The sequence below is a fragment of the Cavia porcellus genome, unplaced genomic scaffold, assembly GCF_034190915.1.
Source record: "Cavia porcellus strain 051 isolate PalLab524CR breed Dunkin Hartley unplaced genomic scaffold, mCavPor4.1 scaffold_8, whole genome shotgun sequence".
NCBI lineage: Eukaryota > Metazoa > Chordata > Mammalia > Rodentia > Caviidae > Cavia > Cavia porcellus.
In genome coordinates this window covers 56,603,875-56,625,411 of record NW_026947491.1, presented here as the reverse complement: position 1 = coordinate 56,625,411, position 21,537 = coordinate 56,603,875, and the positions used below count along the sequence as shown (strand labels likewise).

The 21,537-nt window shown below is 37.7% G+C and overlaps 1 protein-coding gene across 4 annotated transcripts; it reads right to left on the bottom strand.

Moving 5' to 3' along the window:
• Window positions 1-286: 286 nt before the first annotated feature.
• Rxylt1 (ribitol xylosyltransferase 1) lies at window positions 287-21,489 on the bottom strand. Of its 4 annotated transcripts, none has more exons than XM_063255058.1 (6): window positions 21,193-21,489; window positions 20,029-20,184; window positions 16,385-16,487; window positions 6,037-6,351; window positions 2,892-3,062; window positions 287-714 (listed from the first exon to the last, which is right to left on the bottom strand). In XM_063255058.1, the coding sequence occupies exons 1-6, from the start codon at window positions 21,359-21,361 to the stop codon at window positions 297-299; spliced, it is 1,332 nt and encodes a 443-aa protein (XP_063111128.1). In that variant the 5' UTR covers window positions 21,362-21,489; the 3' UTR covers window positions 287-296. The 4 variants fall into 4 exon arrangements, with proteins under 4 accessions (XP_063111128.1, XP_063111129.1, XP_023423421.2 ...); XM_063255059.1 differs by having other exon boundaries at window positions 20,029-20,181; window positions 21,193-21,488; XM_023567653.2 differs by lacking the exon at window positions 21,193-21,489 and adding an exon at window positions 20,771-21,011 and having other exon boundaries at window positions 20,029-20,181.
• Between the last annotated feature and the right edge of the window lie 48 nt (window positions 21,490-21,537).

Sequence of the window (21,537 nt, the reverse complement as noted above, 5' to 3'; positions counted from 1 at the left end):
TAAGAGAAGTACTTTAAAGAACATTTACAAACACAGACACAAATACACACAAACACACATACATATCCATATATTTTGCATTAGAAATGATTTTAAAATATCACATCTATCTCAAAAGATTAGCCAGGTGTGGGGGCACGAACCTGTAATCCTAGCATTCGAAGACTGATGCAGAATTACCATGAATTCGAGGCCAGCCTGGACTCCATACTGAATTCAAGGTCAGCCTGACTTACACAGTGAGAATCTGTCTAAAAAAAACCCCCAAAACAAACAAACAAACAAACCGTATTAAGCTAACCTTTATTATTCATTAAAAATGACCTTTCTAAAATGTTAGTAAATTTCAGTTTTAGTTCTCTTTTGAAGTGTTGATACCACTGAAGTAACATTTTTCTTCTTTGAATCTTTTCTTGTAAATTTGTAATTTTCTCTTTTTCTAAAATAGCAGGAAGTTCCTTCCAGCTCTTAACAAAGATGAAGGGAGCACCCATCGACTTGAGCAGCTGCAAAGGGGCACTGTGTTGAGTAGATGTGTTTCCACATCTGCCAGCCGTCATCACATCCTCCACCACAGGGACAGAGCCAGAGGAGCAGGCCTCGTATATTCTGTAACATTCTGTGTTGACTCCCACTGGGCACAGCGTGAGGTCACTTTGAAGCAATGCATCTTGGTAATTCTTAAGACTTTCGTTTGTTTCCTGAGGCTGCCACCTAGAATATCAGAAAAAACAACTGTAGATTTTATTTTAGGAAGCGTTATCTTTTGTGAAAGGAGATATTTTATCTTTTAATGTCAATTATAGAAAATGATACAAACATCAGAGATGATAGTTATCAGATTTCTTAAAAATTTGAACATTTTATAGCTGCTGATTTAAAAAATATGGTGGTATTCATTAAATAAATAATATTACTTCAATGCCTACTTTCTCAATGCCTGGTTCTCTTCCTGCATGGAACTTGTATTCTGGTTCTAATCAAATCAGGAAGTTTTCTAAAGGTATTAAATGCCATGCAGAAAGATAAAACAGAAAATGGAGAGAGAATTTCAGGAGGCCTTGGAGCTGTGATCTGAAACAGGTGACTAGGGAATATTTCACTCAGTTGTCTGTGAGCACAGGCAGACATGGAGATGAAGGAACACAACGTGCAGATCTGGGAGGAGACCAAGTAAACAGCACTGGGCTTCAAGAACAGGAGGGAGCCCAGGGTGGCTGAAGCAAAGGAACCAAGGGGATTGACAGAAGACAAGGTCTGAATGGTTCTGGGGACTTTGGTCAAAGGGTGACCTGACTTAGGTTTCATCATTTTCAACTTGGCTGTTGTGTTGAAAACATAGTACCACAGGACAAGGGCAGAAGCTGAGAATTAGTTATGACTAAAAATGGTTCCCTTTATTTATATTTTCAGTGAAATAAGCAATAGCTCATAAAGTAAGAGAGACTAGGGGAAGAGGTGTTAAGAGTTGAGGAGAAAAAAGGCATGACACAGTTTTCCAGAGAGTGAAAGAAGACATGGCCAAGGAGACATATGATTAGGGACATTTCAGGTTCAGTCATGAATGAGCTAGAAGGTCGAGATATGGTGGTAACAGAGAGAGAGATGCTGGAATTTAAGACCATGCTGAAAAGATGTCCAGGCATAATGAAAAGATCTAGAAAATGAGTATGATAGGAAATGCCTGAGGTCAGTTCACTGGAGGAGAGGAGTTAAAGAAATGAAAGACCAAGATGATGGGAGAACCACACCCAGATTTCTCAGTCATCAGGAATTAAGACCAAGCTAGTGTGAGACAGGGTGAGTGTACCAGGAGTTATACTCTTCAGGGAACTAGTGGGAGAAGCTCAAGGATCAGACTATGATTTTAGAGAACAAAGTAATGGCAGTTTTGCCTGCCAGCATGAGAGTGAAAACTGGGGGTGTTAGGTAGGAAAAGGAAAGAATGGTCTGGAAGAAGAATAAGCAGCAAGGAAGATGCCCACTTGATCTCAGGCTCAAAGGAATGAGGGAGTTATAAGAATAAGAGTATTCCTTTACCAAACTTTGGGGCACTGCACTGAATTATTCATTCCATACCAGACATCTCCCCTGCCCCAGGAAGCACACTCCTACCCTAAGGCCTTTGCAATTGCTTTCCTCTGCCTGGAACACTTCTCCCTAATAAACACAAGGATGACCCTTGCACCTTCTTTAGCACCGTGCTTAAGTGTCACTTTCTAACTAATATCTTCCTTTGTATTTGAAAACAGCAGTTAATGTGTCCCCAACTCCCATTTCTCTCTCTGCCCTTCTTCTGCTTAATTTCTTTTTCATGGCATGGATCATTTTCTGATGCATCTCACTTGTTTGCCTCCTTCAATAAGCACAGAAGTGACAGTGGGGCAAGAGCTGTTTTGTTCACTGTTGTATTTATCATGGATACGAGTTTCTGGTATACAGTATTTGCTTAATGAATGTTGGGTGAATATAATGGTTATGTTTACAGTAGAGTACGGAGTTATACATACAAGAGAATATCTTCTATGATTAAAAAAAAATGAAACTGGGTATAATGGTACATGCCTATAATCCTAGCATTCTGGGAGACTAAAGCAGGAGGATCAAATTTGAGCCCAGCCCAGGCAACTTAGTGAGACTCTGTCTCAAAATAAAAAATGAAATGGGCTGCATCTCACTAAGGCCCTGGGTTCAGCTCCCAGGACTTCCTGCACCCCATGAACACCTATGCAGTCAAGGTCTTTCACAGTTTTAATTACCAATGTATCTTCTGGAGAAAGAATGGTATAAATGGAGTGAATACTTTTTCTTTAAAACCTTCAGTGCTTTCATATAAAGCTACTCTCAGACTGGAGAACAAAATAGATTAATTGAGAAAACACAGAACTTACTGTTCTCTTGGTGAAATCCAACAAAGCTTATCGTTCCCATCTTGTTTCAAAATGTTCATTAGTTCCTGTCTAGATGAATTTTTATAAACAGTTCCTAAGAAATTACATAAGTATGGTCTCTTATCATACACCATGGACCAACTTGCTTCCATCACAGGAAAATTCCTGTATCTATAAAAACAAGTATATGAGTTATTACATGATACAGGATTGGCAAAATTTTCATAACCCAACTTCCTAGGTAGCACTATGTATACAGAAAAGACATAAAAATGATTCACTTTTTCACACTGGTATCTCTTTAAAAAATATCAAAGATTTCATGCCTAAAGTCTTCTGTTTTTGGCATTCTTTAATGCCTACAAGGTCTGATCAAAATATATAGTGAACATATAATTAAAAAAATTTTATTACCATAAAAGACATATTGCTATTAACCCCACTCAAAATACTGTTGTCTCAACTGCTTGGAACACACTTACTGCATTGTCCTTGCCACTGTTTCAAGTGGTTCTTTCTTTTATGTCTTCTTAAGATGTGATAAAAAAATATAGTGAATGCTGCTGCTGAATGCCGTCTAATAGAAAGGCAGGCTTATGAAACACCACTGTGTGTTCTCACCTGCCTATTCACTGGATCCGGCACTGTGTGACTTCTGGCTCTTCTTCAAAGTCAAAACGCTCATGAAAGGTAAATGTTTTCAATTGATTCAGGACACTGAGGCAGCTACTATAGTGCAACTAAAAACACTCATGAAAGAGGACTTACAGAATTGCTTCAGAAAGTGGCACTGAAGAGCTAAGTGTGTTTAAAGTGAAGGGAATGTTTTGAGTGAAGTTAATGGAGACGTGTCCTTTATTATAATTTTTTTAAAAAATTAAATATTTATTTTCACAACTCATATTACTCATTTGCAGTTATTATGCATGGTGAATGTAAGACCTTCAAAATATAAAGGTTTATCTGCTTTCACAATGATCATAGTTTAATCAATGTTTCAGTCTGGTAATGGGAAGACACTGAATACTTGTAACAAGGGAGATTTTGATCCAAAGGTATAACGTTTCACATAGGAATATGCTTTATCAATCTATCATAAACAATTGTGATTATGCATTTTATACTTCAAAATTGGTAAAAAGATTTTAACATATTTTTACCACAAAAAACGTAAGTATGTGAACTGTTGGATTTTTTAAACATGATTTAAACATTATGTATTGCAAATACATACCAAGATACTACATATTCCACAGATATAATCATTATTTGTCCATTAAACAAACGAAAAAGAAAAAAGAGAAAGATTATAGAATATATGTTACCATAGTAAAGAGCTCTCTAAAATGATCTTTTCAAATAGATTAAAAAAAAAAAAAAACCCAGCCAGATGTGGTGGCACAAGCCTGTAATCCCAGCACTTGGGAGGCTGATGTAGGAGGATCACTGTGACCTTGAGGCCAATCTGGGGTACAGTGAGTTCAAGGCCAGCCTGAACTCACAGAGATACCTTATCTAAAAACCAGCCAATCAGTCAACCAACCAAACAGAAACCTGGTATGCCACATAAAGCAGGCCTACTGCAAGTGCCCTGTTCTTATGAGAATTTGTAAGAAGGATCAACCTGTGTGTCTGAAATATTATCTTCACATGAGAACACAGTTTATAAATAACTATTAGCCTATCACAGGGTTCCAATCTCAGCGTTCCTGACACTGAGACAGCAGTGTCTGCTGTGGGGGCTGCCCCATACTTTGTGGGTATTTAGCAGCATCTCTGCTCTATTCCTCAGTTGCCAGTTGTGACAACCTCCTTCCTTCACTTTCAACAGTCAACATTTTTCCAGATGTTGTTAAATATCTCCTGGGAAGGAGGCAGGATTGCTCCTAGCGGATAACTACTGATCTTTCAGAAATATGTTGGCCTAGTACAGCAATAGCAGAATTAGCATGAGTTTCCATTTTATACTGTATGAATAGACACGAGTGTTATTGTGGAAAAGTAAAATGTTTCAAAACATTTTACAAATATGGTCTTTTCTCAAAGGATAGATTTTGCAGAGGACTTTCAGCAGGATGTACTTAACAAAGCTCTTTATGATTGGTCCTACTGAAAGTTTATTGAGTCAGGACACTGTAAAAACAGGCCTGGGAATGTGTCTCCAAAGCATGCTTGGTGCAGCTTAACTAGGCAGTATCCTAAAACTACATCTGGGTAATCAGTGACAGAATAATGAATATCTGATTCAAAATCATGGTAGTGAGATAAGTCCATCCACCAAAGACTTGCTGAATGCTACTGTGTGCAAATACTATTTTAGGCTCTGTGGATGCAACAGTCAATAAGAGTGGGAAAAAACCCCCTGTCTTCAGGAGTATTTTTTTCTACTAGTGGCAACTTGTCTTAAAGTCAACTTGCTTTTCCTTAAAAAGCTTTTAATAGCACAGCTAAAAGATGTTTTACTTTTTTTTTTTTTGGTATGGAGATCAAACTCACGACCTCAAGCTTGCCAGGAAAGCACTTACACCACTGAGCTAAATCCAAGCCCCTGCCCCACCTTTTGGACAGGCACACACTATGTAGTGCAGGCTGACTTTGAACTCACTATGTATCCCAGGTTGAGCTTGAACTTACAGAGATCCTCCTCTCAGCTTCTGGAGGGCTGGGACTGCAGGTGTGCATTACCATGCCTGGCATGTTTTCCATTTTATAGCAGGGAAAGACTGTATTGAGAAAAGCTTAGTTATAATTTAATGAACCTTTTATAGAAAAGATTTGTGCAAATGCGGCCATTCTATATCCAAGGGCATAGTATCCTCTTGCTATAACATTGCCTTAAAACTAAGTTTAAACTATGAGTTATATACTGTCTACTATCATTATTAATTCTTCAGTAAACATCTCTCTAAGGTACTCCTTAGGATTTTACAACAAGAAAAGTAACTGTTATCTGCTCTCTTATAAAAGGATAAAATACTCTAAAAATATTGCCACTGAAGCATGAGACACTTTATGTTTCATCTTTAGAAAAGATTGTCTCTGATCCCAGAAAAACTGCATATATTATAATTTACAATACAATCTTCCCGATTCAGATATTCATGTCTTAAGAGTCTAGAAATGTTTAAACACATTTGATACTTACGTTGCTACTCCTAGGGGCCACTGAAAAACATCCACATCATTAACCCATGGGCTGTCGTATGTTATGAACAGCAGCTCCACAAAGCCTCCATTGCTTTTGAGGAACTGGGCCACCCAGTCATTATCGCAGTGCTCATTCCCAAGCAGAACAACAGCAACATGCTGGAGTTTTTGAGACAGCACTAAATTCTGTGCATAAAGTAACCACTGGGTGGCATACAAGACTTTCGCTTTCTCTCTTCCGTTTAACACCAGTACCACACTATTCACATCAGCAGAGATGTACCCTGGGATTACAGCTGGCCCTGTGATGAAACTGTTGAAAACGACAAATCAAATAAGACAAACAAAAGCAGAACAAAGGTATTTGGTATCTTAAGTTTTTAGCCATTTTACTTAGAAATCTACAATGACATTTAATGCATTCTCTCTCTAGAATTAAAATTTCTATAATACAAGTTCCTATGAACACATTTGGATGATCAGACACGGCAGCAGATTAATAGGAAGCTATTGTTGGAGACGGATTAACTTCCATCAGAATGTGAGAACTTTTTTTTCTTTAACTTCATTTAAATATTCTTTGAAGGTTAGTTCTCAAAATGGAAGAATGCAAGCTTTGTAACACTCCTGCAGTGTGATAATTTTATGTGAATTTGAAAAGTACATACACAAATACTTATATAACTAGTATCAGCATAAATATAAAAACTTGAATGGTAATGGGTGTGGCAGTGTATGCTTTATAATCCTAGCTCTTTGGAGGCCAAGGCAGGAGGATTGCTGCAAGTTTGAGGCCAACCTGGGCCACACAGAGTTCAAGGCCAGACTGAACTACATAGCAAGAGTCTATCTCAGGAAAAAAAACAAAAAACAAAAAAAAAATGAAAGGGAAGATACATATCAAATTCATGATGATGATGGCCTCTCAAATGGGAAGAGGAAATGGACGGGGGGAACAAAAGAAAGAACTCTACTTTTAATGAAAACACTTGACTGTGGCACTGCAGATCACTGACCTACACCCTCAGCCCTTTCTTTTTATGTGAAATAGTGCCTTGCTAAGTTCCCGAGGATGAGTCTGAATTTAGCACTGTCATGCCTCAGCCTCCCAGAGTGCCGGGATTATGGGTATGTACCACCATGTCCAGTTGGAAATATTTCTTTTAAGGGAAAAGTTAAATGTCAAAGCAAATAACACAGAGTTGCAAATGCTAGTTCTTGGTGGGAATTTATTGTATTTCTGTTTTTTATCACTTAGAAAAATTTCATAAAAGGAAGATATGTTTCATAACTCATTTTCATATTATATATTGTCTGGGACAATCTTTAATATGTATTAAGTATAAAAATACTGTTAAATTCACCTTAAAATTAGATGATCCTGGATTCTTTAAAAGCTAAGTTCTTCAAGCATTTCTTTTTATCTTGCAAGAAGCTTAATCTTTTAACACATATATACCAAACTCCAGGTTTTATTGCTTATTATTGCTGTGAATAAAAACTAATGCTTTTTCAATGTCTTTTCTACACGACACACAAACACCACACAGGTTATCATTTGTCCCCACAGCAACTCTGCAGGGCGAGTTACTTCCCCACTTTGTGTTAGGGAAACCAGACTTTAGCTGCATGGCCTGTGCCAGCAACGTTGAGTTTACATGAAGGAGGCACATGGACAGTGTGTAACAGTTGGGGTATAAGTAATGTGAATGAAGGCAGAGAGGTAGAGAGGCTTGGGGTCCAAACAAGTGCCCAGAGAATGAGATTGCTCACATTCAGGCAGGCGAACGTAGCTGAGGAGGAGCAGTGGGTTATAAAGACAAGGGAAGCCAAGTGCACCGGGGAATACTTTGGGAGGCTGATACAGGAAGATTGTGTGCTAGAGTCCAGTCTGGGTGACTCAGTGACTTAGCAAGAACCTCAAAGTAGAAAACAAACAAACCAAAAAGGCTGGGATATAGCTAGTGTACAGGCTCTGGGATCAATCCTCAGTTAAAAAAAAAGCAATAAAAGAGTTTGCAAAAAACTTCAGTACACATTCTGGCACAGTGTTGCCCTTGATAAATGTCAGCTATAGTATGTAAAATAGCAAAAAAGCAAACTTTTATTTAAGAAAGGAGCCTAGAAGTAGACATGATAAAATGCTAACTGTAAAACTTTCAGTTTTAGAATTCCAGGAAAAGAGAATTACAAGTTATTAAAAATTCACTTGTTCTGAATATTCCAAATTATCGTATCTGATTAGTCTTTTTATTATAAATCTATCTTTAAAAAGCTCTAATTTTAATAATAAATTAACTTGCAAATTTCAAGTACTGTATTTTCACATAAATTAAAATTCTAAGTAAAAAAATCTAAGACATTTTATAATTCAGTCAGGAAAGTTAAACTTCGTATTTTCTAGTTCATAAAAAATTTTTAAAATTGAGAATATCTTAGGCCTTTTAATTACAGTCCCTCAATAACTAGAAATAAAGTATATTTATACAGAAAAACCAGACAAAAATATTTTGTACTGTATGGGTGACGGGTCAGATAGAATAGCTAAAGGCTAGAGCAGCTAATTAAGGGAAGCAACAGTTCCGTTTGCTTTTGTTGATTCAGGATTCTTTTCATTTAAAAATACAAAAGCCCTGAGAAGGCAGAGGCCCTCATAGCATGGGCGGGAACAAGGCCAGGCACCTCGGTGTCCACTCTACTAGGCTGGGGGCCATTCTCACTCACACTGGGAGGTCTTCTAAGCAGCTTGAGTGCTGATTCATCCTTGGATGAGTACAAGGGCCAAGAGCTGCCCATTGCTGGTTCCTTTATGTTAACGGTATGGACTGGAGTGGAGTGAGACGTTGGCCACTCATAGGAGTGATGAGAGACAAAAGGGAATGAGAGTAACTCTTCTGTCAAACCAACTGAGGTATTTTTCAAGTAAAGAAGGATCTTAAACATTAAGTTGGGTAAGATGTTAAGTCAAGAGTTGTTATGAGGGCACTGTTAATTTAGTTTATCAGGTTTTGGATTTTAAAATTCCATGTACTACAAAAAAACCTGAAATCTTTAGACAATCAATGTAGTATCACCAACTGTTTAAAATGTTGAAAAGGAAAAATTCTCTGATCTCCTCTTAGTCAAGAGTATTTGACTTCCAGCTCTACCCACTAAGTTAGAGTGTGTAAACTGAGCCTAGGTACTTAACCTTTTAGTGCTCCAGTTCATCTGTAAAAGAATAATCACAGTAGCTGCTTCATGGACTGCTGTGAGGATTACAAAAGTCAAACACTGAGAACAGTGTTTCACATTAAAAATTGTAAATTTTTCTAAGTGTACAGAATGGTAATTGGCACAAAGTAAGAACTTCAGTCGGCACCATCAGAACTGTACTTTTAAAGAACATTTTAATGTTAAAAAGAATATCCAAGGTGTTATGAAGAATTAACTATATTGTCTTTGTTATTGATGAAAATTTTCTTTGAGACCTGCATCTGTCTTAAATTTAGTGTCAGTAACCAAGGACATTATTTTTAAAAGCTTTCACTCCTCAGGGTGAAGTGAGCAGTAATTCCTAACAAGGGAAATGTCTACATAGTCTAAAAATAGGACTAAGAGAAAAACAGGCAGAATAAAGACCAGCACCAAAATACAGCCTCTCTGGGACCTGGAAGTACAGCCTCTCTGACATCCCTAATCACCAGGGATTAAGAGCTGAAAGGAAAACTAGGAACTACTGAGAAGCGGAGAAACTGATACAGAGCAAAGAAAGCAGTCTGGATCACCAATCCAGGCTTCTAGGGAGGAGGACCTGTCTCTGCTAACATAAGGTAAACCCCAGAGAGGGTTGGCAACTCTAACGAGAAACAACTGGCTGGGTTAGTAGTCCTAGCTTCATGAAAGTCTGTGATTACTGTAATCTGCCAATTAGTGTGGGGTTTTACTCTGAATGTATGGCAGGCTGGAGCAGAAGAAATCCTTTGCTGTGCTGCTGTACTTGAGACTGTTTAATCAGGAGTTTTTTTGGGAAGGGCAAATAGTTCAAGACTGAGCTACAAAATAATTACAGAATGACTATACTTTAGAGTTTCTGCAGTAACCATGTCAGTGACAGGATGGGAGAAGTCCTTAAAAGGCAGGCATGGAGAGGTCAAAGGCTGAGACACAGATCTGCGGGAAGTTTAAACTGAGTCTGGGAAGGAGTCAGGTGCCGCCCTGGTAGGTGAGAAGCCAGGCCAGTCACATGTGGTTTTCAGAGACAGCTGGGTCTGAAAGTTCTGGCATGAAGTCCAGACTGACTGCACCCTCTCTATCCTGCCTCAATGTCTACACCCAGCATAGAATGCAGGGTGGTTTGTTTGGTTTCTTATCTGCCAACGTGACCAGGGATACACATCAGCTTGGATGGCTGCCACATTGTAGCCAGTGGCATCCAGGCAGAGGAGCTCTTGGAGCACCGGGAGCACCTTACAAACCCATAGGCTACAAAGGTAGATGGAAAAAGCACTGACTTGGGTACAGAGGGACAGAGAAGCTGACAGCAGCTACAGTGAATATAACTCTAGGACGGACACCAGTGACTGCCATGCCCAGAGGAAATACATGGCAGGACTCGGCACTCACACACAGAAGCCGGAGTGTGGAAGCAAAGCAAGGCATAATGGTGGCTCACAGTCCTCTCTCATATCCGCTTGATTCCAGTACTGCAGACCATGGAAAGACATCACTCATTCCAAAACAGAGAGGGGCTTTGGGGACTCATTTCTTTTTCTTCATTGTTTTTTTCTTTTGCTCTTTTTCTTCATCTCTTCTGCTACTTTTATCAAATTCTATTAATTTTCTGTTACTCAGTTGGATCCTTTATCTCACTTTTTTTCCTATTTCCCTTTTTTAAAAATTTTACTCCTTCAATTTTCCTCTTCCCTCCATTTTTATTAGTATTACTATTAAGCTATCTTAGTCCTTAGACATGTAGTTGACTCTATATTACTGAATTCTTTTCTATTGTTAATGGTGGTATAGTTGTTTTATTTAGTACCTATTTACTGTATGTCAATATTTGATTTGTTTTTGGGTCTGAACTGTTATTACGGATCTTGTTTCTAGTGTTAAGAATGGTATGGTAGTAGCTTTTATAGGTCCTTAAAATCTGTCAATATCCAATTTGTCTCTGAATCTGTTATTGTTGTTGATTTTGTTGCTACTGCCATAGTAGAATGGTTGTTGTTACTGTTTTTTACTGTATGCCAATACTTGGCTTGTCTTTGTGTCAACAATGCTTTGGTTCATCTCTGGATAACTAGATGCGAGGCCAATCACACTGCCCTCTCCCCTCCCCAAATTAATGGAAGTGGGACAATCCTGGGATAGAGGCAAAGGTCCATACTTAGCCACACACAGAGCACATAACTAACTAAAGGGATTCTCATACTAGCAGCAATGTTTTTCCATTATGAATGACCCTAAACACACACACACACGAAACATGAGAAATCAAAGCAACAAAATGCCTCCCCAAATTCCCAACTCCCTAAAGTTGATTCACGGGACACTCACTGATGGACTGATGCGGGGGGGGGGGGGGACCAAAAGCCAAATAACTGAATTACATCAAGTGATAAAAAGAGGGGACAAAACAACAATAACAAAAAACAAAACACATCAAAAAGGTGCTTAGTGAGCTCAAAGATGATATATAACTAAACAGATAATGGATTGAATAGATAAAATGGTCAGTGAGCTTACATGAGACACCAATGTAAAGCTAGCTGAACTAAACAAAATGACACAAAACATGAATGACCCGTTTAGCAAAGGATCAAAGAGTATGAAAAGGTACCAGACAAAATCCAGGAGGTAAAAAAAATTCTATTGTTAAGTATGGGCAGACATGAATGGTATGACATGAGCAGGTCAGAACTAGAAGACAGGGCTGATGCAGGTAGCCATACACTCAAACAAACCTTAAAAATAAGCTAGACAAGTAAAGAAACAATTCAAAAACTAGAAGATGACAAAAAGATACATAACTTAAGAATAAAGAATGTGAGTGAGGAAGCAGGAGCAACCAAAAATGAAATACAAAGAATATTCAGATATATTAAAGCAAAATTTCCCATGTATAGCAAAAAGAAATGATATCCAGATAAAAGAGGCGTACAGAACACCAGCTACCTACAACCAAAACAGATCTACGCCTAGACATATAATAATAAAGATTCCAGAAATCCACCAAAAGAACAGAATATTAAAAGCAGCCAGAGAAAAGATGCAGATTACCTACAATGGGAAAATTATCAAAATAACATCAGACCTATCAACACAAACTCTTAAGTCAAGAAGGGAGTGGGGAGAAATATTCCAAGTCCTGAAAGAAAATAATATGCAACCAAAGCTCATATACCCATCAAAACTCTCTCTCAAAATTAATGGAGAAATAAGATGCTTCCAAGACAAGGAGGAACTGTGGGAGTTCGTGGCCACCAATCCAACCCTACAGAGAGTGCTGAAGGACATTACAGAGAAAGAGAGGAAGGGATACCAGGATTCCAGCAACAGTGGCAGAGAGGCCTCAATGAATGGGGCAGACAGTGGAATAAGGGAATAAGGTGGACAAATTATAGCAGAAAAGTGGAATAGCAGACATGAGGCAGAGACAGTAAGCTATAGTCTTTAGTATAGACAGCTCTGAAACACTATAAAAAAAAGGCAGAGGTCATTGTTAATGGTGTATAAGGATTTAAAAGACACAGTAGTCTTATCGTCATATTTAGTTTGAATTTAATTTGTTCTGGTCTGTCCACTCATGTCAGATTTGAGGGCATAGACATCTTGACCCCAAAATAGCAGGTTATACCATGGTAACTATCCTTACTTTCCTATTAACTTAAACTGAAATCCTGTATTACTTACATTGTCTTACTATGACTGATCTTAATTGAATCTGAATCATAAGACTATGGGTTGGCCTTGGCTGATTTTATTTGAATTTGGTATGCTTGTTAGTATCAACCCTAAAAGTAGAGGCAACTACTTTGAAGATGACAAGATGTAAAGGATATCCATACTGGTATTAACTAGTAACAGCTCTCAAATCCTACAATGCTGTCAAAGTTAAGTTTTTATAAAAATAGGTGATACTATGTTTAACTATAATAAGCCCGTGTAGTGGACAAATCTATTGAAAATAACAAGAGAAAACATAGTAACTACGGAAGATCATTTATATAGTGGTCTTATATATCTTATCCATTGCATGTTTTTCTAGGAAACTGTTTTGCTATCTTGCTATGACTTGGTTTCCCCTATAATACAGAGAGGATAGACACATATGTAGAAATTCACACATGGGTTTTTTTTTTAATTATTTATGGGAACAGATTATATAATGCAAGATGTAATGAACAGATACTCTGAGGAAGAGACGCTAAGAAACCCAAGGCTAATTTTGTAGCACTATGATATAAATTCTAGCAATACTATTGTTCGCTGATTAGAATGACATTGGGCTGGTTTCTTGAGTTCAATTTCAGCATATGTAGAGATGGGGACAGCTATCACAAAGAGAATGAGAGATGTGATGGTAGTTATTATTGTCTTCCCTAATTTTGGAACTTGTGGCCCTAAAAAGCCTTCATCATCCTGTAATGATTTGATTAGTTCTATAATATGCAATAAGTATATAAAGTGGGTGAAGATGGGGACAACTATTTGTAAGAAACTAGAGACAGTTTGATAGACAGGGAAGATCTCCAGTGGATTTGCTTTGAAATCTGTATTTCTTTAAATTTTTTTTTAACTGTTTTGTTCTGTTTTGATATGTTTAATCTTACCCTCTTTGAGATGTAAAACAAATGTGTAGGACTGATAACCATATTACTGAGCTTTTGTTTAATCTTAGAGCAGAACGGTTTATAGTGTCACTTTTTGAATGTCATTCTAAATACTTTAATTCTATAACCTGAACAGCTATTTCTAAGATGACAATGTGTAACTTATCAACCAGCAATTTCTTACCATTTGTTTTTCTGTAATTTTATATTATTTCTACCCCTTTTTTTAAATCTCCATGTATTTTTTTGTTTCCTTTTCTTTAAATAAAAAAAAAAGAATAGCAGAAAATATTCCAATTACAGAGAAAGAATTTATCACACAATAAGCGAAGCATATAGAACGCCAAATATCCAGGATAAGAAAAGAACTTCCTCATGACACATCATAGGCAAAATTACAGATGTTAGACACAAGACAAAATCTTAAAAGCTATTAGAAAAAAGCAATAAATCAATTAGAAAGGTGAAGCCATCAGAATTATAGCAGACTTCTTGACATAAACCTTAAAGGCTAGGAGATGCTGGAGTGAACTGTTTTGAGCCCCAGAAGAAAATTTCCAACCCTGAATGATATTCTATAAAACTATTTTTCAAGATGGATAGAGAAATAAAATATTTCTATGGCAAACAGCATCTTAGGAAATTTGTAACTACCAAGACTACGCTCCAAAAAATTATACACACAATAAAGCCAACAATGCCAAAAAAATACAGTGGAAGGAATATATTAAATTGGGTGAGAGTTAAGAAAAAAAAAAGCAACAGGAAAATAAAGCAATGACAGGAATTAATGAATATCTTTTGGTAATAACATATATTGCAATGTTATTGGTCTCAATCAATCAAAAGATAGTTTGCCAGATTAGATCAAGAAACAAAAATCCAACAATACACTGATACACTGTATATAACAAATACATTTAATCCAAAAAGACATGGATAGGCAAAAAAAAAAAAAAAAAAAAAAAAAAATCAAAGGATGGAAACTAATCTTCCATGTAACAGAAGCCTGAAAACAAGCAGGAGTAGCTATACTAGTTTTAAACAAAAGGAGCTTCAAGCCAAAACTGATCAGAAGAGGCAAAGAAAGCAATGATATACATTACAAGGAAGGATAAGTTTGAGTTATTTGTAGGAAATGGGATCTACCCTGAGACAATGTCAACTGCAATAAATCAGAAGCATAGGCTTAAATATAGTTTTATGTGGAAACACAAATATAAGTAAAGAGCAAAATAAAAAGATAACAGGAAACTGGGAGATAGAGCTTTTTCAAATTGGAAGAGGACAAAGAGATACAGGAAAAGGGGAGAAACTGGAGGGAAAGGCAAAGTAACAAGAATCAAGAGTTTCATGCACATGTACCAAATCCCCATGATGCATGTCTGTAACATATAATGATTACATGCAGAGGAAAGAGAAACTGGCATGGGGAAAAAGAGAAAAGAAAGGAGAGAAAATGAAAAATAAATATATATGCATATATATACACATACAGACAAACATTAATAAGACAGTTATACTACTAATTGCTATTAGTTCATTTAAAAGAAAGGTTTGTCCCTATATGGTTTGATCAGTTTTTCATGCCTCTATCTTATATGAGCAACTACTCTGAAGACAACAATACACGATGTACTAACCATTGTTAGTGTCTTGATTACTTTTCTCTGGTTGCTGAGACAAAACAGGTGACACCGAAAATGAAGAAAAGGTTTATTTAGTTCATTGTTTGTGGAGGTTTCATTCCATATTCAGTTGGCTCCAAGGCAGGGCGGCATGGCACTGGGGCAGTACTTTAAGGCAGCAGCCAGAGCAAAAGGGGGGAATAAGCCTCTTCTTCCTTTATACTGTACACAGGCCATCTCTCTCCTTCAGGGCAGATGTTGCACTCACAAAATCTGTGTACCCTCCTCTTGCACATGATGAGGATATTTACAAAGTAAAGATCCTGCTCCTTTCTGAGTCCTTCCTTAAACTTCTAAACTTCTCAAGTTGACACAACCATAACAGTTACTCTCTACAATCTTGTTTTTAAATTTTGTACCATTATTTTTCTTTCTTTAAAAGAAAAATTAAAAATAAAATAAGATTTCTAAGCACAGTAGAAAAATTGTCATCCATATTAAACCCTTAAAGAACTCATATGTATTACTTAGTAAATAAAAATATAAAAAATGACAATAGCTTTGATATCTTCTGAATATTATAAAAATTGAACATCATTATTATATGAAAAAAACTTTTCAATTTTATGTATTAGTCCTTGACATATGAAATGTTAAATGCCGCTTGCCAAGCAAATGGTACAAAACATGGAGTATGAACTTTCCATATAGTCAAATAAAAATAAAAGACAAAAAGAGATGTATTTTGTAACATACAATTTCATTAAAATTTAAACTATGAATGTATGTTCACAAGATTTCTCTATTTTCACTAGCTAAAATGGAAATGTTTTATAAAGATATATTTTCTTATAGCATTTACATAAAATAGAGCAATATAACAAAGGTTACTGTTGTACAATACCTGTAATGTGTTCTTCCTACCATTGATTTTCCTTCTCTCCACTGAGCTGTCACATCAGCGGGATCAAGTAAGCCTTCAAAAATATGCTCCCAGAGATATAAACCTGGTAATCAAAAAACAAAGATATGAAACATAAAATATTTACTTTTTGGTACACCCAACTGTGTAAAAAGAACTTATGCTTTGTCTTTCATATATCTGACTGTGAAACAGATGTTTCCCCTTTGGTTAGCTGGCAGGCAGTGCTACCAAACATATGCTCAAAATCAACATATGGCAGCTAATGTCTGAGAGAAATTCAGGGGTTTTCAGTGTAAAATGCGGCTAACTGTGAATTATATTCAAGACAATAATCTCTTACCTCTATATTTGAGAATCTTCTAGTATCACTGACCTTTACTTCCATGTTTTATTCTAAAATGAAATGTATTACATTACAAAAAAGCTCTATGATTAGAACAATTTTTATAACAAAATAGAGATTTAAAATTGGGCCAAACAAACCAGAGGAGCTAACAGATAAGCATTCATGTCATACCTCCTCTTTCCTTATACTTCCTTGACTGCATGTCCTTTGCAAACAAACGCTACTTCCCCTGAAGTTCCTGAAGTTTTATCATAATTTCATCTAAATGAAAACCTTAAGAATGTACCATAACCACCTAAAACCTCTGAGATCCTTGTTTTAATTATACCAAAAAGGAGTACTTTGCTCCATTCTCATTATACCTGGCACTAAATGATTCCCAGACAGCCACATTTAAAAACTTGGCCAGGCTGTCTTTCCAAATATGGTAGGCTGAATAATGCTTCCTCGCAAAGATTTCCATGTCCTAATCTCTAATTTGTAAATTACGTTATCTTATATGGCAAAAAAAAATTTTCTTAATGTGAATAAATTAAAGATGCTGAGATGGAAAGATTATTGTGGATTATCTGGGACAGTGTATGTTATCATCAAGATCTTCACCTGGGAAGGCAGGAAGGCCAGAGTGAGGGAAGATGCTAACAGAGAAATAGAGGTCAGAGTCATGTCAGGCCATAAATCAAGGAACATGTGTAGAGTCTAGAAAGAAAAATCGCAAGGAAACAGATTCTGCTACACAGCTTCCAAAACATTGCCCAAGGGGCACGTCAAACTTTGGCCTTTACAAAAGTAGGATAGTAAAACTGTGGTAATTTGTTTTGGCAGCTATAGGAAAGTACAGATTACGTATGGTGACTGGAAATGAGATGTTAGTACAGCAAACACTTTAAAATGTGGAAGTGGCTTTGGAATTAAGAAATGAGAGGTAAGAAGATTTTTTTTTTTTTTTTTTTTTTGGTCTTTTTGAGACAGGGTCTCACTATGCAGCTCAGGCTGGCCTTGGGCTCACTTTGTAGCCCAGGGTGGTCTTGAACTTGCAACGATTCTCCTGCCTCAGGCGCCTAAGTGCTAGGATTATAGGAGTATGCCACCAGGCCCGGCTTGCTAGAAGAATTTTAAACATGATTAAACAAGTTCTAGATTATTAGATCTCATTGAATAGACTGAAGGTAGAAATACACATTAATAACTCAGCTAGTGAAAACTCAGAAAAAATGAGGAGCACAGTAGAGAAAACCCACATTATCTTTTTTTTTTCACCCAAAGTATTTTTTTTATTTAAAGAGGAAAAAAAAAAAAACAACAAAGCAGTAAAAGGGTACAAGTAATACAGAATTTCAAGAAAAAAAATATACAGTAAGAAATCACTAGTTAGTAGATTACATATTGTCATCTTAGAAACAGTTGTCCAAATTACAAGATTAAAGCATACAAAGTAAACCCACATTATCTTTGAGAATATCTAAATTGTCATAAGCAGACTGTTGGTAGTTAAAGGCAGTGCTGGTGAAGGCTCAGAAGGAAATGAGCAATGTGTCATTAGCAACTGGAGGAAAGAGGGTTCCCATAAGAGCAAACAGCTTAATTGAATTGTGTACTGTATTATGTGTAAAGCAGAACTTACAAATGATAAAACTTGTGCATTTAGCTGAAGAGATTTCTAAACAAAGTGTTAAAAGATGTAAACTGGTTTTTTGGTGCTTATTATAAAAGGTAAGAGAACAGAGTGAATGAGTAAAGAAATGTTACACAAAAGTAACATCAGAATTTGATGATCTGGAATATTCTTGGATTATCCAGACTGCCAGGGGAAGACATTTACTTACTATCAGGAAGGTCAATCAAGTTGCTAGGCAACATTTTTGCTAGTGCTTCACAAGGATCAGATCAAGTCATTCACATGAAGCGCTCTTAGAAGACTTTATGTGTATGATTTATAGATCTTTTTTATCATTTCAGCAGAGGCCAGAAACAGAGATGGAGTTATTCAGGGAAGAGCTGTGAACTTCTAGTCGAATTGAGTGAATCCTTATGGAATATACAGGAGACTAATTCTTGACTGTTACAGTAGTAGAAACCTTGGACTACAAGTGACAGAGAGAGGCTGAAATGAAACGAAGGCTGTTGGGCTCCCAGTACCCTATGACAAAACTACTGAGCTACAATCAGGTGTCACCAAAAAAACCAGGGTGAGTCCACGCATGGAGTTAAGAGTTCAGAAGGCAAAACTGCCAACCAGAGATTATTCTCAGGCCTTAAAACCTCATGGGGTTTGCCAGGCTGAATTTCAAAACTGCCTTGGCTAGTAACTGCTTTTCATTTCCATTTTCTTCCTTTTTTGACTAGGAATGTTTGTAACTGGTATCTTCTGACTGTATTTGGGAATAACTTAATAAAGAAGCACTGGAAAAATTCAGCTGGTTACTTTGTGCTAATGGATTGAAAGGCAAGTTTTAGAAACATGAAAATCTGTAAAGAGTTTTGTAAAACTAAAAACTAGAATGGGGATGTAGAAGAGATTAAAGGAAGAAATTGATTTAGTGCATTTAGTTTTTTAAAAAATTGCTACAATTTGATGATTACAGGCCTGGGTACTTGAAATTTAGAGGTCAGTAGTAATCTTTTAAGGTTGTATATTTGCATTTAAGCATAAATTAATTTAAGAAACATCATGAGTCAGGCACTATGTTCTGTTTACTTTTATTTGGTACATAATTATTCATATCCCTTATTGTAATAAACCTAACTCATGTTCAAAACCCAAATAAAGTCCCCTCTTTTTCACTAAACTTTAGTTTTCCATCCTTCACCAAAGACTCTGTTTTCTAACTGAGCACAGTATATATTCTGGAATACTAGATTCACATGACACTGAGAGCAGAAATACTTATGCAGTCAATCATGTTTGGTCAACGACGTTCTATATGCCCCTGCTGAATACTCACAAATGTTTGGCCATTATCAGCAGGGTCACATCTTGCACTCGATTATCAAGTATCCAATAAATACACCAACTCATGAAAATTCAGGTGACACATGTGTTTCATATAATGTTGTTACACAATCTACTCTGCATCTACAAATGATGGTGTGCTCTGCTCAAGACCAGTGATGGAATGTTTGTACACAGATGTTATCAAATGGCAAGGACTACTGAGAAAATGTGAAAACAAATGTGTTATGATGCTTTGATAAACAATGATGAAATAAACATTAAAATGAATTTTAAAGTTCACCTTACCATGCTTTTCACATCTTTCCCCTTATATTGTCTTACCGATGGCAGCTTTGCCCCAGATTTGTACTCCGTGGTCTGTTTTTCCTTTTGTTGATTTATTTAGTATTTGAAGACTAGTTTTAACTCTATGTCGGTGCTCATTTTTTTCATCTCCTTCCCAAGGATTCCATTCTTCACTTCCCAAAGTAGATTCTGCTTTTAAAAGAGTAACAGTGTTTATCAGTAAGGTAAACTGCTATTGTAGATAAATTCAAGTCATTTAAATTAATATTTAAATGAGATGTTTGAATTCTAATTTCATCCTAATTTCAATTTTTCAGTGATAAAGCAACTGAATTTGAGGTGGTTAGACTCATATAAATCGGCAATTGTTATTAAGCCATTGCTGTAAAAGTTTACAAATAAAATGTTAATTTGAAACAGAACAAGTATTTCCTCCCAAAGAAAACTTTTAAAAATAACTCGATCAATCAGGTGTGGTGGCTGGTGGCACATGCCCCTAATGACAGCACTGGGTAGGCCGAGGCAGGAGGATTAGGAGTCCAAGGAGAGTCTGGGCCACACAGTGAGTTTAAAGCCAGCCTGCATTACCTAGCAAGAACCTGTTCCACTCTTCCCCAAACAAAAATAAGCAGATAAATTTACATTTAGGTGTTTCTCTCTTTTTTTATTTTTTTGACATAGGCGTCCTCCAACTCAAAATGCACCTGTCTCTGTGGCCTCAGTGTGAGCGCCACCAAGGCAGGTTTAACTTTTGCAAGTCTTTATAGATTGTACTTACATAACCTGGGCATCTAGTTCGGAATATAGTGTCCACCAATTTAAGATACTGTTGTGCAAATTTGGGAATAAAGGGAGAAATAAAACAGTGTGAGACCAACACGTGAAAAATACTGCACAGGGGCAACTTAACACCTCGTCTCAAACAAAAACTGGGCCGGGAACTACGGTCTGAAAATAAGACGACAGGGCCTCCAGAAGCGTGCACCGTCCCAGCAGATTGTTCCTGGGTGTACAGACGTTTCCAGGCCGGCGCGCTCTGCAGCGCTCCCGCATCGTTTCTCGGGCTTCAGCGCGCGTTTCAAAGGCGTGCGGGCCTCGGCCTCGGCGGCGGGGACCCTCCAGCCCCGAGCCCAGCGCGGCCAGCAAGGATGCCGCAGGCAAGGGGGACCCTGGCACCCGGGGACCCGCAGCCTCCCCTACCTCGGCCACGCCTCTCCCGCGCCGGAGCCGCCCCTTTCCTTAGGCCCCGCGAGATCGCGGCCGGCGGCCGGCGGCGGTACCCCAAGAAGACGTAGTAGGCGGCGTAGAGGGAGAAGAGGCAGTACAGGGCGATGAGAAACGAGCACAGCCGCTTCCGCGTCAGCCGCATCCCACTCGGGCTTCGGGTCTGGCCGCCGCAGCCCCGGGGCCGGGCGGGACGAGGCCGCGGCTGGCAGCCCCGCCGCAGCCTGGCGCGTGGGGGAGGGGCGGCTCCTCACCACCTCCCCGCCCGCCGCGCCGCGCCGCGCGCGCCTCGGGTCCGCCCTCAAGGCGGCCTCTCCACAC